Source organism: Marmota marmota, unplaced genomic scaffold (genome assembly GCF_001458135.2).
Source record: "Marmota marmota marmota unplaced genomic scaffold, marMar, whole genome shotgun sequence".
NCBI classification, from domain to species: Eukaryota; Metazoa; Chordata; class Mammalia; order Rodentia; family Sciuridae; genus Marmota; species Marmota marmota.
The window spans coordinates 11,758,860-11,775,224 of record NW_026000241.1 but is presented as its reverse complement, the minus strand read 5'-3'; the positions used below and the strand labels follow the sequence as shown (position 1 = coordinate 11,775,224).

At 45.0% G+C, this 16,365-nt stretch overlaps 1 protein-coding gene across 8 annotated transcripts in view; it reads left to right on the top strand.

Annotated features, from left to right (window-relative positions):
* The window catches only part of Ackr2 (atypical chemokine receptor 2), a 51,601-nt gene extending 38,063 nt beyond the window's left edge, over nucleotides 1-13,538 (top strand). For 7 of the 8 annotated variants that reach the window (XM_048794918.1, XM_048794916.1, XM_015489417.2 and 4 more), the window contains one exon: nucleotides 11,194-13,538. In XM_048794918.1, coding sequence (XP_048650875.1) covers nucleotides 11,231-12,385 — 1,155 coding nt within the window. In that variant the 5' untranslated portion in view covers nucleotides 11,194-11,230 and the 3' untranslated portion in view covers nucleotides 12,386-13,538. Of the gene's footprint in view, nucleotides 1-35; nucleotides 142-11,193 lie in introns of those variants that run through there. The other variant, XM_048794917.1, reaches the window with a different exon arrangement.
* The last annotated feature ends 2,827 nt before the right edge of the window (nucleotides 13,539-16,365 follow it).

Sequence of the window (16,365 nt, the reverse complement as noted above, 5' to 3'; positions counted from 1 at the left end):
AAGGNAGCAGCACATTCAGATAGAACATGATTTATAAATTGTGGTGAAAACAGTAGCAGGGGCTGGGGATGTGACTCAGAGGTAGAGTGCTTGCCTGGCCTGCCTGAAGCCCTGGTTCAAGACCCAGCATCACCAAAAAAGGTAAAACAGCAGCAATCCATCCTGACATTTTGGGGGAGCTGAGAAAACTGTGGCTCAGAGAGGTTAAATAATTAGCCCGGTTACTCAGCCAGTAAGAAGTGGATTAATTGATCTTCTGGCTATATCTACCACTCTTCCTGCAGGTAGGGAGGTGTTTCATTTTGAACTCAGCATCCTGCTGAAATACAAATACAATGTCTGCCTTCTGGTTCAAGCAGAGGCCCTCTGCAAAGAGCCTCGTTCTGCTTGCACTGTGCCTCTGCCTGGTTCTGGTTCTGGGAGGCTGCCTGTCCATCATCCACCCTGGGATGGCTCCAGCACAGGACAAGGACGCATAACTTTGGCGTCTGTGGGGTAGGGAAATTGCGGTCTCTGGAGGTCATCCCAGCCAGGGGTGGGGTTTCACCTGCTGTTCTCTGTCATATTTATTCATGTGTCACAGGTCTCGAGACCATCTTCAGTCCCTTCCTGCGTGCATGCGTTTTATTCTGCTGATAAAATCAAGGGAACTGAAGTTTCCTTCAGTGACTATTATATCCATGTATTTGCCTCAACTCTGGGAAAGAATTGTTTTCAGAATGGGGTGTACTGTTGCCCTGACTCAGTGACCTCGTCTTGGTGCTTTTGCTGCCTGGCTCCAGCTTCTTGGTGTTTCTGCTGACATAATCCAGAAAGAAGGCTGAGCTGAGCTGACTTCCCAGCCCCTGGCATCTTATCTCACTCCCAGAGCCTTGAAGGCTGACGCACTTTTTTAACTCCTAATTTTTTGACATTACTGTTAACCCTGCAAGAAGGAGAGCTAACTTAGCTCTGTTATTTCTCCTGAGAGGTTATAATCCCTGGACCCTTAGAGGGCCTGCTTTTTATGGGAGGTCCCTGGCTGTGTCACAAGGGGGATTTGTTCCAGGACACCCTCTGCCCCCAACTCTGTGAAAACAGAATCCTTTGATGCTTTAGTCCCTTATAGCATAAACTAGCATAGTACTTACATATAACCCCACACGTCCTCCCATATACTTTAAGTCACCTCCAGGAGACTTATGCCCCTTAATGCAATGTACACGCTACTATGTAAATAGTCGCTGTACTGTATTTTTGAGAATATAATGACAAGAAAAAAGTTGGTACATGTTTAATACATATGGAATTCTTTTAAATATTCTTGATCTTTACTTGCTTGAATGTATGGATACAGACTCTGTGAATATGGAGGGCTGACTGTACTTGCTGTGTGCCCTTGGGAACGTTATTCGCCCTCTCTGAATTTCAGTTCATCTGTAAAATGGGGCCTATCTCATAAAACTGTGAGTCATCAGTTTATTAATACATGTAAAGTTCAGAGGAGGAAATCCACAACCTGCTGGCTATTTTCTTTGAGAGGTAGAGTATTTAGTGTTTAAGTGCATGGATTCTGGCTTTCAAATCCTGGTTCTACTACTCAATTGCTCCATGACTTTGGGCCAACTCTTTACTCTCTTTGTTGCTTTTGTGTCCTCGGTTGTAAAACAGAGCTATTCTATCCGTGTATTTACTTCTATAAGCTAAATTGTGAAGATGAAATAATTTAAAATATTTAGAGCCCTTTCGCAGGGCCCAGTACATGGTTAGGGTTCAGGGATTACATCAGATTGAATGTTCATAAAATCCTTTACTGTACCTACGGATCATTGTGTGGGTGAGAAACTTGACTAGTGGAAGACCAGGGCTCTGGATGAAAGCCCTGCTTTGTCCTGGGAAAACTTTGGCAGGGCCTGAAGGTTTAAGTCCGAAGGCACCTCAAAACAGACTGGGGAAGTAGAGCTAGGTCTGCTTCCCGAGGTGGCCACCCACAAGTTCTTGTCCCTAATGTGCCATTCCTAAGACACTAAATGGCTTTCCTGTCTTCCATGTGGGACTGTGCTGCCTTTTTCATTCATGGGCCATCAGCCTTCTAGCCAGCCTCCCATTTAGACCTCCTAAGTAACAGCAGTGTGGTCTCTCATTACTTCTCCATCTCTAGTTTTGTGAGCTAGCTTAGGCGTTGGGCCTAGATTCAAATCCCAGATTAGCTATTTATTAGCTGTGTGACTTTGGGCAATTTCCTTAGCCTCTCTGTGTCTCAGTCTCCTCAGATGTAAAATAGAAACAATACTACTTGCCTCCTAGTGTCATTGCAAAGATGAAATGAATGAATACAGGGAAAGTTTTGAGAATAGAGACTGTTCTGTAGTATGTGCTATATGATGGCTGCATGTCATTGTTGTATAGAATTTAATATCTGGGGTTCTCCTGGCCCAAGAGAAAGAAAGAAGAGAGCTATAACAGTTGCCAGCTTCCCCAGAGGCAGGTTTTCTGCCATCTGGGTTTAATTTCTCTGGGCCTCTTCCAAAGCCAGAGGGCATTTTGCAGCCATGTGCTATGGTTGGGGTGTGGATCATTTCAAAATTCCTGTCTCGACTTTTCCAGCCACAATCAGGCCAGGAGTGCAGGATGGGAAGGCCAGAGTCATGGGCAGAGGGCTTGGGGGCCATCCCAAGCTGAGCCAGGACTCCATCTCTGCGCGCGCGTGCACACACACACACACACACACACACATCCTCCCCAAAGCAGCTGCAGGGCTGCCTCCCTGACACAAGTCAAGAAGGCTGTGCCAGCTGGATGCAGCACTTAAACATGGTTCATGTGGAAACGGGGGCTCTGAGTCACACTGCCTGGTCACGGGCTCCAAGGCTGTAGGGGCAGAGCTGGCCCAGGCTGGGGAATAACTCATAGAAGGAGAATGTATCTTGGAGAGTGGTGGAGGGGCTAAAATACAGGAAAGGAAAAAATGACAAGGGAGGAAAGAGGAGGTTGTGCTGATGGATTCAGCCATCATCTGCTCAGCGCCTCTCAGATGCCGGCCCTGTACTGGCATGTCCTGGAGACACGACTGTCACCCTGACTAACAGGGGAGGCAGGAGATCGTCCAAAGGCATCTCTGAGGCTGAGGAGTGGCCTTTGGTGAATGCTTGCTCAGAGGTTGGGGCACGAATTCCCCAGCCAGCAGTCTGACAGGCTCCTGGGAGGGGAGGGATTAGGGGGCATTTTAAAGGATTTCCAGAGTCCAAAGAAGCCAACATTAGCATTCTCCTCTAGGAATAATCCTAAATGATGTTCTTGGATTTACATTCCAAAAACTGGTGTGCCTCTTGGGGTCAGGTTTGAAATTGTTTGTTTGACCAGTGTGTTTTATCAGGTGCCCAGTAAATAGCACACTCAGCAAAGGTACATGCCTAGCACCTGTGACCCTGTCCTTAAGGGCTCTTGGCTGGACAGGGAAGGTGGCTGCAGAACTAATGTGGGAGGTGGGAGAGGAAGATGTGTGTGTGTGTGGGGGGGCTGTGCTAGTGAGATCTCACAATAGCTCTGGGCTGGGAGCAGGTAGGTAGAAGAGGAAGGTAAGGAGGGGAAGCCCTAATTTAGAGTATTTGCCATGGCGACAATATTTCCCATGCCAAGCAAACAACTTAACATCACTGAATGCAGAGTTGGTATATTCCAAGATCAGTTGTTGAATGCCTCTGAGATGCTACACTGCTGGTTCTCATAAGCCTGTGGGAGCTAGCCCTGCACGCTACTGGCTTTGAGTTTTCTCTGCCACTTGTTGCTGAGGCCAGAACTCCCATCCTCTGAGCCTCATCCTTCAAGTTGAAGTTTGATCCATTTTAAAAGAGGAACCTCGGGGGGAAGGGCTCACCAATTCCATCCAATCCTGGGTCCATCATTTGCTAATCTGAGGCTGTGGGCAGTTGGATATCAACTCTGTAAGCCTCAAGTTCCTCACCATTATGGAGACCATAATGATATTGCTTCCCAGGGCCATTATGAGGATCAATGAGAAGGTTACATGTAAGTGGTCAGTCACAGCAGGAGCTCAACTTAACATGGCTGCCTCCTTGTCTACATGGACATAACAATATCTTCCCTTTAGTTGCCTCAACTGCAGCCTCTCTGAGAGGCCTTTGGTGGTAAACTCTGGTTACCCAGCAGGAGATATTACTTTGTATCCAGAGATTCTTGCAAAGCCAAAGCTGCAGTTAGCCGAGGCCAGCAGCTCAGGAAGCACCAAAAAGATAATGTTACTGCCCCAGAGATAAGCTGTGGCTTGCCTCTTTGACCTTGACCCTCCCTATTCTATAAGGCCTCCCTCTCCAGTCCCTATGTAGTTCTCTGGATTCCTCAAAGCTTACTCTGCAGAATTTCACCCAGGATTGCCTTCCTACCTGCTGCTTTATACTAAGATGTAAATGACTTCACTCATTTCCTATCAAGGTGTTGCTGGAAAGCCAAATGAATTCAGGCAATAAGCAAAAGTGCAAACAAAAAAGGAAACAGAGGGGGGATAGATGGGGGACATTTCAGAGAGAGGTGAATCAAGATCTGAACCATAGTCAGGAGCATGGGGTTTAAAGGCTCAGACAAAATGCTCATTGCATGCTTTGTACCAGTCATTCCCCTTCTTCAGGTCTCAATCTACCTGCCTGTAATTCAAGACAGGTAGACAGGATGCACTTGTGTTCTCTCAGGCCAAGGTTCTCAGAGCACAATAGGCCTCTGGAAGTGCATTAATTTCCACTGCTGCCGCAACAAATGACCACACATTTGGTGGTTTCAAACAACACAGATTTATTATCTTGCTATTGTAGAGGTGGTAAATCTAAAGTAGATGGGCAGGGCTGGGCCCCGCAGGAGTTTAGGGGATCTGCACCTTGTTTCTTCTGGCTTCTAGAGGCTTCTGTGCCCGATATGTAGCCATTGTGCCATTCTGACCACCTCCCCCACACTTACTTCTCCATGCCTCCTTCCCTGTTTCTGACCTTCCTGTTCCCTCTCACAGGGATCCTTGGAATTTTGTTGGGCTACCTGTGTAATCCAGGGCAATCTCCCCATCTCTAGGTCTTTGATTGACTCTATAGATATCTAAGGTAATGTATCCACAGGACTCAGGATTAGAATATGGATATCTTTGGTGGTAGGGAGGGGGTGTCTATGATTCTGGCTTCAATGGGGGGCTGTGTTTCACAAGGAGGCTCAAGAAAGCCTTGACATTGATGTCATTCTGACATCTAGAGTCTCCGGAACAACCAGCGAGGGTAATAATTCAGTCATACTTTCCTTAGTGTCCCCTTATGGTGACAGCTGGGTGGGGTAGAAAAGAGGCTGAGGATGAGAGGAAACTGGGGGCAAGGTACCATGTGCCCAGAGTCTGAAGATCCAAGTTTGGGGTCCTATGTACCCCCGGACAAGTTGCTTTGCTTTCCTGGTTAAATAAGGCCACAGCCCTCCCTGATTTGTGTTATAGGATGACCACAGCTGACATGAAGGTGTCCAGCCAACTACAGTGTACATATGGGGTGCTGGTTGCTGAGCCATTGTTGATATTATTGATAAAAGTGATAGCTCGTTCCACAAGCAGGAGGACCTGGAAGGATTCCCAGAATCAAAGATCAGAGGGTTGGAGGCCTTGGGTGGGTAGGGGTCAGAGTGTTCCAAGTGAAGAGAGACTTTCAAAAGTGGCCTGGACCAGACCAGGTTCTGCTGATTCTGACCTTGAGTTTTGATCTAAACATTCGTCAGTCTCATTTATTTGCTAAAGCAAAAGATTGCTGAGCAAAGAGACTTTGAGAAATTGGATGAAGATCAAGGCCAATGCTGGCAGCTCAGAAAAGAGTGGTGTGCAATTACTGTTATCCTGACTAGTAAGTCCCGTGTAGACCTAAGAAGGGCACCCCCTCCTCCTCCCTGGCCCTCCCAGCATCTCACAGACTCCCAACACCAGTCATGTGCTGGGATGATCTTATCACTGCCCATGGGGGAGGGGCTAGGGCTCAGATGCCCAGGATGGGAATAGAAGAAGGCACAGGACCAAGTTCCTGAGGCTAAGGCTTGTCAGAAGCAGAGCTGCTTAGATAAAGCTGCTCTAACTGAGCCCCTGGAGTGGGGATAGGACACATGTTATTTTACCAACATCTGCTTCATATGCCGTTTGATAGGAGCCCAAGGATGGAGCAGAGGTTCATGGTTGGGAGGACTCTAGGGCCCTGGAGAGAGATTCTGCCTCAGCAGCTGTGAAGGTTTCCATCACAAGTGAGCTCACAGCATCATGAATACTAAAAAGATCAAAAGAAGCCCTCTCAAGTCAACAGTTCTTTTAAAATTCTGCCTGTTAACATTTCTTTAAAAAAAAAAAATGGGGGGGGGGGGTCAACAGAGCAGGGTGGTACTATAATCCCAGCAGCTCAGGAGACTGAGGCAGGAGGATCAAAAGTTCAAAGTCATCCTCAGCAACTTAGCAAGGCCCTAAGCAACTTAGTGAGACCCTGTCTCAAAATAAAAAACAAAAAGACCTGGGGATGTGGCTCAGTGGTTAAGTGCCTTGGGTTCAATCCCTGGTACCCCACCTCCTGCCAAAAAAAGGGCAAAATTTCTGCCAGAAAGGACTAGGGAAAATATTTGCATTGCACATGAAGAAAACAAAAATCCATACTACATAAGACCTCTTATAAAATGAGAGCCCCACCCTTTAAAACCATAAATAATTCACAGAAAAAATACAAACTGGCATTTAACGTATTAAAAATTTCAATTGCAGATTAAATAAAAGAATATGAAATAAATGCAGAGGTACACAGTAGAGTTGATTTGCATTATCTTCACCAGCTGACGGGGCCTACTTTAGTGACTCTCCATAATTGTCTCTTGGGTCCTATGCACCTTTTTAACTTCTTCCTTTCTTTTCCCCAAAGCCCCTTCCCCATTGGTAGACAATCTAATGTGCTCAATAATTCTTGATTTATGACAGACTTGCATCCCTGGTTCATATGAGGTTTTCTTTTAAAAATTACTTTCAGTCTTCAAGACATAAGTCTGGGCAAAGATTTTTTGGATATTACCTCCAGTGCAAAGGCAATAAAGTGAAACTAGACAAATGGACTTATTGCAAACTAAAAATCTTCTGCATAGCAAAAGAGACACTCAATAGAGTAAAAAATATTTGCAAACTATCCATCTGATAAGTGATTAATATTGAGAGTTTATAAAGAACTAAAACAACCCAATAGCAAAAAGCCCCCAAACAATCTGATTTTAAAATGAGCAGATAATCTGAATAGACATTTATCAAAAGAACACATACAAATAGCCAAAAGGTATATGAAAAAAAATTTCAACATCACTAATCATCAGGAAAATGTAAATCAAAATCACAATACAATATCACCTCACCCCAGTAAGAATGGTTAATATAAGAAAGACAAATACCAAATGCAAATGCTGGTTAGGATGCAGAGAAAGGGGAACTCTTATACATGGCTGAGGGAATGTAAATCAGTACAGCACTTATCAAAAACAGTATGGAGGTTTTTTGAAAAACTGGAAATAGAAATACCATGATGCACTCAAATGTGAAATGTAAAAAAGTGGATCTCGTGAAGGTTGAGAGTTAAATAGTGGTCACCAGAAGCTGGAGAGAGGGAGAAGAGAGAGGGCTGGGGCGAGGTCTATCAGTGGGTACTAAGTTAGGAGTAAGAAGTTCTGCCTGCTATTGCACAGTAGAGTGAATATAGATAATTATGGTGTGCTGTACATATTTTTTTTAAATGTTCAAAGAAGGATTCTCATTAGAAGATGGTGGAAGAGAAGTACCCTTCACTGGACTCCACAGGAGAAAAAATTCAGGGCAGCAAAGGAGAAAGTATATTCCAAGGAGAGCGAGGAAGAACTCTGAGAACTGATAAAGTAGCCATGAGAAACCTAAACAGCACAGAAAATCGGAAAGGCCAAATAGAGAAATGGACAAAGCAATTTGCAACCTCAACTCCTGCTCCTCAGCTGGGGGCAGGGAACCAAAGGGTGCGGAACATAACCTAAACTGTAAAGTGCAAGTGGCCATGGTAATAATGGCATCCTGCAGTCCTAATTGTAAGAGAAATAAATTCATGATCCTTACATGCTTTAAGGGGTTTTGGTCTAAATGCGACTCCTGAACAAGCTTGCTTTAGAGAACAGATTCACTACATGGTTCGGCAGATACTCAAGACCTAGAATCAGGAGCCATCTCAACTAAATTGCTCTGGGGTCAGAAAACCTAGAATACTCACAATTCAGAGGACCTGATTGGGTGGGAGAGGGTACCTGAGGCAGTGGTGGCTTGGAGATTGAGGGATATCTGACAAGAACCCCGGGGGAGCAAGGGCTGTGATATGAAGAGCAATGGAGGGAACAAGGTCAGTGATCCCACCCACTGTGACAAGAGTGACAATAGGTGCAGTGGTTTTGCACTGGGATCAAGTCTGGAGGCTCCAGGACAGAGGCTCGCAGATGACAAGTTTCTGTTCCTTCACTTTCCAGCACGGAACAGTGGTTGGCTCCTCCAAACCTGAGGCATGCTGGGGACACTTGGATGATTGCCAGGCCTCGGGGGCACACACTGGAAACCTCAGACTTGCCTAAATACACTGAAACTTGGAAGAGAATCTGATGAAAATTGACAAGGCTCCCCACACACGGGGGGACCCATACTAAAAACCTCCAGAGGGACTCCAGCCCTGGTGCAGTCAGCATTCCCTCAACCTGTCCAGCAAGAAGCTCCAGGCACAGCATATTCTGCTCTGTTCATTTGGTGTGACATGAGAGGACGCACAATAGGTAGTAACTGAGATCCACTACCCCCAACACCCAGAGCATCCCAGGAGGCCCAGAGACAAACTTCTCTGAGAATCCAGCTAAGAGCTATTTTTTTATTTTATTTTTTTACAGGTTTATTTTGGCTCATAGTTCTGGTGATATGAGATCTAAGAACCTCATTGACCTTCTTGCTGGCTGAGTCCTGAGAATGATACAGAGTGTCATATAGCAAGAGGCAAGGATTGCCTAATGTCTGTCTGGTTTTGCTCTCTCTTCTAATTAAACCCCCAAGATGCAGTCATGCGGGCTTCACCCTAATGACTTGTTGTTGTTGTTGTTCTAATTAGTTACATGCCAGTAGAATGCACTTTTATATATCATACATAGATGGAATATGATTTCTCATTCTTTTGGTTGTACACGCTGTAGAATCACACAGGTCGTACAGTTATATATGTACATAGGGTAATAATGTTTGATTCATTCTACTATCCTTTCTACCCCCATACTCCCTCCCCTCCCTTCACTCCCCTCTACCTAATCTAAAGTAACTATTTTTCCCTAGGCCCCCCTCCTTATTGTAAATTAGCATCCTCTTATCAGAGAAAACATTTGGCCTTTGTTATTTTGGGATTGGCGAATTTCATTTAGCATGATATTCTCCAGCTCCATTCATTTACCAGCAGATGCCATAATTTCTTCCTTCTTTAAGGCTGAGCAATATTCCATTGTGTGTGTGTGTGTGTGTCATATTTTCTTTATCCATTCATCTGTTGAAGGACATCTAGGTTGGTTCCATAGTTTAGTTATTGTGAGTTGAGTTGGTATAAACACTGATGTGGCTGCATCACTGTAGTATGCTGATTTTAAGTCCTTTGGATTTAAACCAAGGATAATTGCTGGGTCAAATGGTGGTTCCATTCTAAGTTTTCTGAGAAAACTTAATGGTTGCATCGATTTGCAATCCAACCAGCAATGTATGAGTGTGCCTTTTCCCTCACATCCTCACCAACATTTATTGTTGTTATATTCTTGATAATTGCTATTCTTACTGGGGTGAGATGAAATCTTAGAGTAATTTTCATTTGCATTTCTCTAAAATTGCTAGTGATGCTGAACACTTTTTCATATATTTGTTGATTGATCTTATTTCTTCTTCTGTGAAGTGTCTGTTTGATTCCTTAGCCCACTTATTGATTGGGTTATTTGGTTTTTTTTTTTTTGTTTTTTGGTATTAAGTTTTTTTTTTTAATTTAATTTTAAAAATTTAATTTGTCATACATGATGGCAGAATTCAATTCATTTCATATTACACAGAGTACAATTTTTCAAGACACTGATTGTACACAAAGTATTTTCACACCATTTGTGTCTTTATACATGTACTTAGGGTAATGATATCTAACTCATTCCACCATCATTCCTACTCCCCTTGCCTCCTCCTTTCCCCTCCCTCCCCTTTGCCCTGTCTAAAGTTCCTCATTCCTCCCATGCTCCCTGCTAGTTGTCATTATGAGTCAGCATGCTCATATCAAAGAAAACTTTCGGCCTTTGTTTTTTTTGGATTGGCTTCCTTCACTTAGCATTATATTCTTCAACTTCATCCATTTACCTGCAAATGTCATAATTTTATTCTCTTTTAATGCTGAGTAATGTTCCATTGTGTATATACCAAAGTTTCCCTCTCCATTCATCTACTGAAGGGCATCTAGGTTGGTTCCATAATTTAGCTATTATGTCATTTTAAAAGTGAGGAAACTGAGGGATGATAAGTGTTAGTTGGTTCTGGGTTCTTTAACATGAGGGATCACACTTTCTCTTATACATAGAAATATTGGATAAAACTCTTTAAAAATATTAATTGTTTATAAGTGAAACTATTGATATAAAATTAAATATTTTAAAACTATCAAGAGCAAAGGAATTCCTTACCTGTTAAAAATGAAGAAAACCCCAAAACAGAGTGGACATGGTGTACATTTATAGATAAGAGAAATCCCATTGAAGGGAAGCTCTCATTATAAAAAATTAAAAGCCAAAGAAGGAAGCATAATTATAAGCTGTGCATGAGGAAGATTCAGGGGACACAATAAATTTGTGAATTGGTATCCCTAAACAATAAAGGAAAATCTGAAAGACATTATCAATCATTTTAAATGATGAGGGAGGAAAAATAAAGCATTGAGACCACAATGAAAGACCTGAATACTTTACCAACACCTTAATGATTAAGGCACTTATCCAAGGTGACACAATGGTAAGTGGTAGGGCTGGGCTTCCAAGCATGTGCTCTTATTTGCAGGTTCTGCCCTAGATTTGAAGAGTCTATTAGACATTCCAGGGCAATAGCCAAAGTGGGTTTGGAGAGAGGCAGGGCATGCAAAGTCTCACCATATTTTTCTCTCACAGCACCGCAGAACTTCAGTACTGAGTGTGTCTTCTCAACATGGCCACCGCCATCTCCCCTCTGCCACTCACCACCGAGGATGCCAGTTCTGAGAACAGTTCCTTCTATGACTACTACTACCTAGATGAGGTGGCTTTCTTGCTCTGCAGGAAGGATGATGTCCTGTCCTTTGGTAGAGTCTTCCTGCCAGTCTTCTACAGCCTGATCTTTGTGTTGGGCCTGAGCGGGAACCTCCTCCTTCTCGTGGTCTTGCTCCGTTACGTGCCTTGCAGGCGGATGACTGAGATCTACCTTCTGAACCTGGCCATCTCCAACCTCCTGTTTGTGGTGACTTTGCCCTTCTGGGGCATCTCCGTGGCTTGGCATTGGGTCTTTGGCAGTTTCTTATGCAAGATGATGAGCACCCTGTATACCATTAACTTTTACAGTGGCATCTTTTTCATCAGCTGCATGAGCCTGGACAAGTACCTGGAGATTGTTCATGCTCAGCCCCTCCACAGGCTGAGGACTCGGGCCAAAAGTCTGCTGCTTGCTGCCATAGTGTGGGCCGTGGCCCTGGCCATCTCCATCCCTGACATGGTCTTTGTACAGATACATGAAAACCCCAAGGGTGTGTGGAACTGCTACGCGGATTTTGGTGGACATGGGACCATTTGGAAGCTCTTCCTTCGTTTCCAACAGAATCTCCTGGGGTTTCTCCTTCCACTTTTGACCATGATCTTCTTCTATTCCCGCATTGGTTGTGTCCTGGTCAAGCTGAAGCCCCCAGGCCAGGGCCGGGCTCTAAGAATAGCTGCATCACTAGTACTGGCTTTCTTCTTGCTATGGTTCCCATACAACCTCACCTTGTTTCTGCACTCACTGCTGGACCTGCATATCTTTGGGGACTGCCAGGTCAGCCACCATCTGGACTATGCACTTCAGGTGACAGAGAGCCTTGCCTTTCTTCACTGCTGTTTTACCCCTGTCCTCTATGCCTTCTCCAGTCGCCGTTTCCGCAGGTACCTGAAGGCTTTCCTGGCTGCTATGCTCAGGCAGCGTCTGGCACCTGGTACTGCCCAGGCCTCATTGTCCAACTGTTCTGAGAGCAGCAGGCTTACTAACCAAGAAGAAATGACTGACATGAAAGACCCTGGGGAGAGGCAGACTGAAGGAGCCATTAACAAGGGGACTGAGGGGAATAGTTCAGCCTGAGTGGCCATACCACAGTCTGGAGAGAGAAGATGACGCCTACTCAGTTGGGCTTCTGCCTGAAGCAATCCCTCTGAGGATCTCAGTGACCATGCTGCTAAGCCCAGTGGTCACTTTTTAGTTCCCAACCATCAGCATCACCTTCTCGCTCCTTGTTTCTTCCTTCATTTTCTTCACTGGCTTTCAGGACCACACACTCTCACCTGAATTGCTGCAATAGTTTCCCAACTGATCTCTGTATTCCAGTCATCGTGTACTTCTGTTGCTTAATGTGCCTCCAACAGTCAGAGTGATCATGACACTCTTGGCTGTCCTTTCTTCGCCCTCAGAGTAGCAGCTCAAGTCCCTACAGTGCTCCTTAGAGGGCTCTGTGATCTGTTTCCCAGCCTCTGCCCTCATCTCCAGCCCACTCCCTCCTGCTCACTCTGCTCTGGACACACTGGCCTCCAGTGCTGTTTTCAAACATTCCAGGCATATCCCTTTAAGGAGATTCCTCTGTGCCATCTTCCTGGAATACCCTCCCCCCAGGAAGAGCTTGGCTCATTCTCTCACCTCATCAGCTCTTGACTCAGCTCCCATTTTCTCTATCAGATGTTCACAATATTTAATGCACAATCTGTTGTTTCTAATCTTCTTCCCTCGGCTCTCCTTTTTGTTTTTCAATAGCATTTACTACTCTCTCATATTCTATATATTTCTCTTATTTTTATGTTTATTGGTTATTGTCCCTATTATGGTTTGGATTTTCAATGACCCCCTAAAGGCTCATGTCCCTAGTGCATGGTCCCCAGTGCAGCAGTGTTCAAAGGTAGGTCTTTTAGGAAATGATTGGATCATGAGGGATCTGACCTCATCAGTAGGTTAATTAATTGAGGGATTCATAATGTGAATGGACTATTGGGAGGTGGTGAAAACTGTAGGAGGTGGGACTTGATTGAAGGGAGTGGATCCCTGGTGCCGTGCCCTTGGGGACTATATTTTGTCCCTGGTTTAGCCCTTTTTTTCCTCTCTCTTTCTTCCTGGATGCCATGGGGTGAGCAGCTTTGCTCTACAACAACCTCTCTACAATAATGCTGTACCTCACCAAGGCCCAGAGTGATAAACCATGGACTGAAACCTCTGAACTGTGAACCAAAATAAACATTTCTTTCTTTAAGTTTATTTTTTTCAGGTATTTTGTCACAGCAATGCACAGCTGACTAACATAGTCCCCAATCCCGTTGTTGCAGTGAGCTCCACAGGGTGAGGATCTTGGTGCACAGCTCACTGTTCTTCCAAAGCCCCCAGCATAGGACCTGGAGTGTAGAAGGTATTCAGGAAATATCTTTGGGATGTGTGCATAGAGGTTTTTTTTTTTTTTTTTTTTTTTTGGTGGCACTGCTGGAGAAGAAAAGCCAGAGGTCCTCCACCCACCAGAGTGCCCTGTTTTCTGCATCTCAGTTGGGAAAAGATCCTTGTAACCTTGATGGCAGCTCCAGGGTCTGGCCATCAGAAGAGGCTGCAGATGCTCCTCCCAGGGAACAGCCCAGGAACATGCACAATCTACAGGAGGAAACACAGTGAACACACCCTCTTCCTGCCCTGTCTCAGGAGCCTTTCAGTCTCCCTGGGGCCTAAACAATCAAGTCCAGAAACTTTGTCATTCTGCCCTGTGCTTTGGGTGGAGGTTGGGTACAACATAGGGCATAAACTGCTATGGTCTGGATAAGTGTCCCCCAAAGGCCCGTGTATTTAAGGCTTTGTCCCCAAGGTGGCGCTATTGAGAGGTGGTGGAGCCTGTAAGAGATGGGGCCTAGTGGGAGGCACTTATGTGATGGAGATGTGCCCTTGAAGGGAATTGTGAGACCTTGGCTTCTTTCTCTCTCTCTGTCCTTTTTTACCTTCCTAGATCATGGGGAGAGCAGGTTGCTGTGCTATCTACTCCCCATCATTACTCTGGCCCACTACAGGCCCAGAGTAATGTTCTGCCTGATCTTGGACTAGAATCCCCAAATTAGGAGTCAAAATAAACATTTTCTCTTTTAAAGCTCATTAGCTCAGGCATTTTGTTATGGTACCACGAAGCTTACAATATAGAGACCAGTTACAGCCTTCCATTTCCCTTGCCTTGGTGCATCATTCAGGGATGGGCATATGACCTAGGAAGAGCCAATAAAATATGATGCAGCTAGAACATGCTAGAAACAAAGTATGAAACTGACGATGAGTGGGTATGAAGTCTGGAGCTGCTCCTTCATCATCTCAACTTTGGAAGATGAAAGGAATAGCACAAGTGAGTGAGCAGAGCCTGGGGACAGTATCTGTGCCTCAGAATCAAGGCAGGCTGACACTCATGCCAAATCTGAGATTTTGACAGTTGCATGAACCAATAAAGCCCTTCCCAGTGTGGACTCATGTTGTTTTGTTGCAACTTAAAGATTCCTGATGAATATTCCCCACCTGGATGCTTTTCTCTTCACATCTCCCATGGTTGCCATCTTCCTGCCCTCTGACAGGTCCCCTGAGAAACCTTTCTCTAGGGAGCCCCCAAGACCACAATGGCACTCTCTTTCCTGAGCTTCTAAAATGCTCGCCATTTCCCCTACCTCACAGAACCACCACAGCTTGGCCACATCTTGAAACTTCTGTCTTGTATGACCAAACAAAGAACCTGGGACACAGGAAATGAATCATCTAGGAGGATGGAATGGGGGGTAGCATTAGATGATTGGGTACTGCAAGAACAGGGACTTCACCATGTGAAAAATCTCTATCCTCCGTGTTGCTACCAGTGCTGCTCATGATGCAGTAAAATTTCACTAAGTACTTCTTGTACTGTCTTCCTCTTATGTTTTGTTCTTTACCTCTTCCTCCTCCTCCTTTTCTTCCTCTTCCTCCTCTCTCTTCTTTTCTTTCTTTCTTTCTATCTATCCATCTATCTATCTATCTATCTATCTCAATTTCTTACTAAGCACTGTTTTGAATGAATGGCTAATGAACTGAGCCACAGTGAGGATTCTACCCACTCTTTTCTTCTCTTCCCCTGAGCTTTGTGTGGCCTACTCATGGTGCATAGGTTGTGAGCTCAGCTGCTGTTTGATGCTGTCTGAGTTGCCTCTGGTGCTCTTCCACCTCTGCCTTTCCTCCTCCATCTCATTTACCACTGGTGCCTTCAGTTCTCCCTTTCCAAGGCCCCAGATTCCCCACTGTCAGGAAGGACTCTGAGCTTGCTTAGTCCCCTGGGAAATGAGGTGGTGATTTATTTGAGGACGTGGAGGATGACATTCTATTTTAGAACTCCTGAAATCTTGCCCCACAACGGACTTCTGACCTGCTCACACACCAACAATGCTGATGTGATGCAGCTTGAGCTGTACCAATAGGTCTAGGTACACCCAAAAAAAAATCCCTAACTTTGTGCCCTTGGTGCACTGATTGGATGGAACAAAGTATGCCAGGTAAGGGACATCTGGCAGGGCTTGTCACCAGCACTGGTAGGTATGTGGATGTGATTGTATGTTAGCCTGTGGAGTCTGTGTGCATGTCTGTGTTGATATGCCTGCATGTATTACTGTGTGAGCTGTGCACAGTATATATGGATTCAAAATGAATATGTAACTCTGTTCTTGTGGTGTGGGTATGTGCCTGTGGATTTTCTTTCTTCTTGTGTATCTTTGTGTGTGTATGTGTTTACACACATGTGTGTACTCCCTGCAAAAGACAGATGTATAGTAAGTAGTTCCCACAGGGAGTAGGGGGTCTGGCCCTAAGTACATTTGTTCCCTCTCACTGTCTTAAGTGCTGTGTACCTAAACTCACCAGCTATCCCAGCCCAGGCCAAGACAGAGCTTTCTCCGTGTTGACCTTACTTCCCAGCCTGGTTCCTCTTCCTGCTCTCTGTCTTCCCAAAGGTCTGACAAGGCTTGACTCCCCAACTTCACTCTCTGAACCTTCTCCAGGGGTCTCAGAAAACCCCCCTCAATTTCCTTGACCCTCGGGCTCTG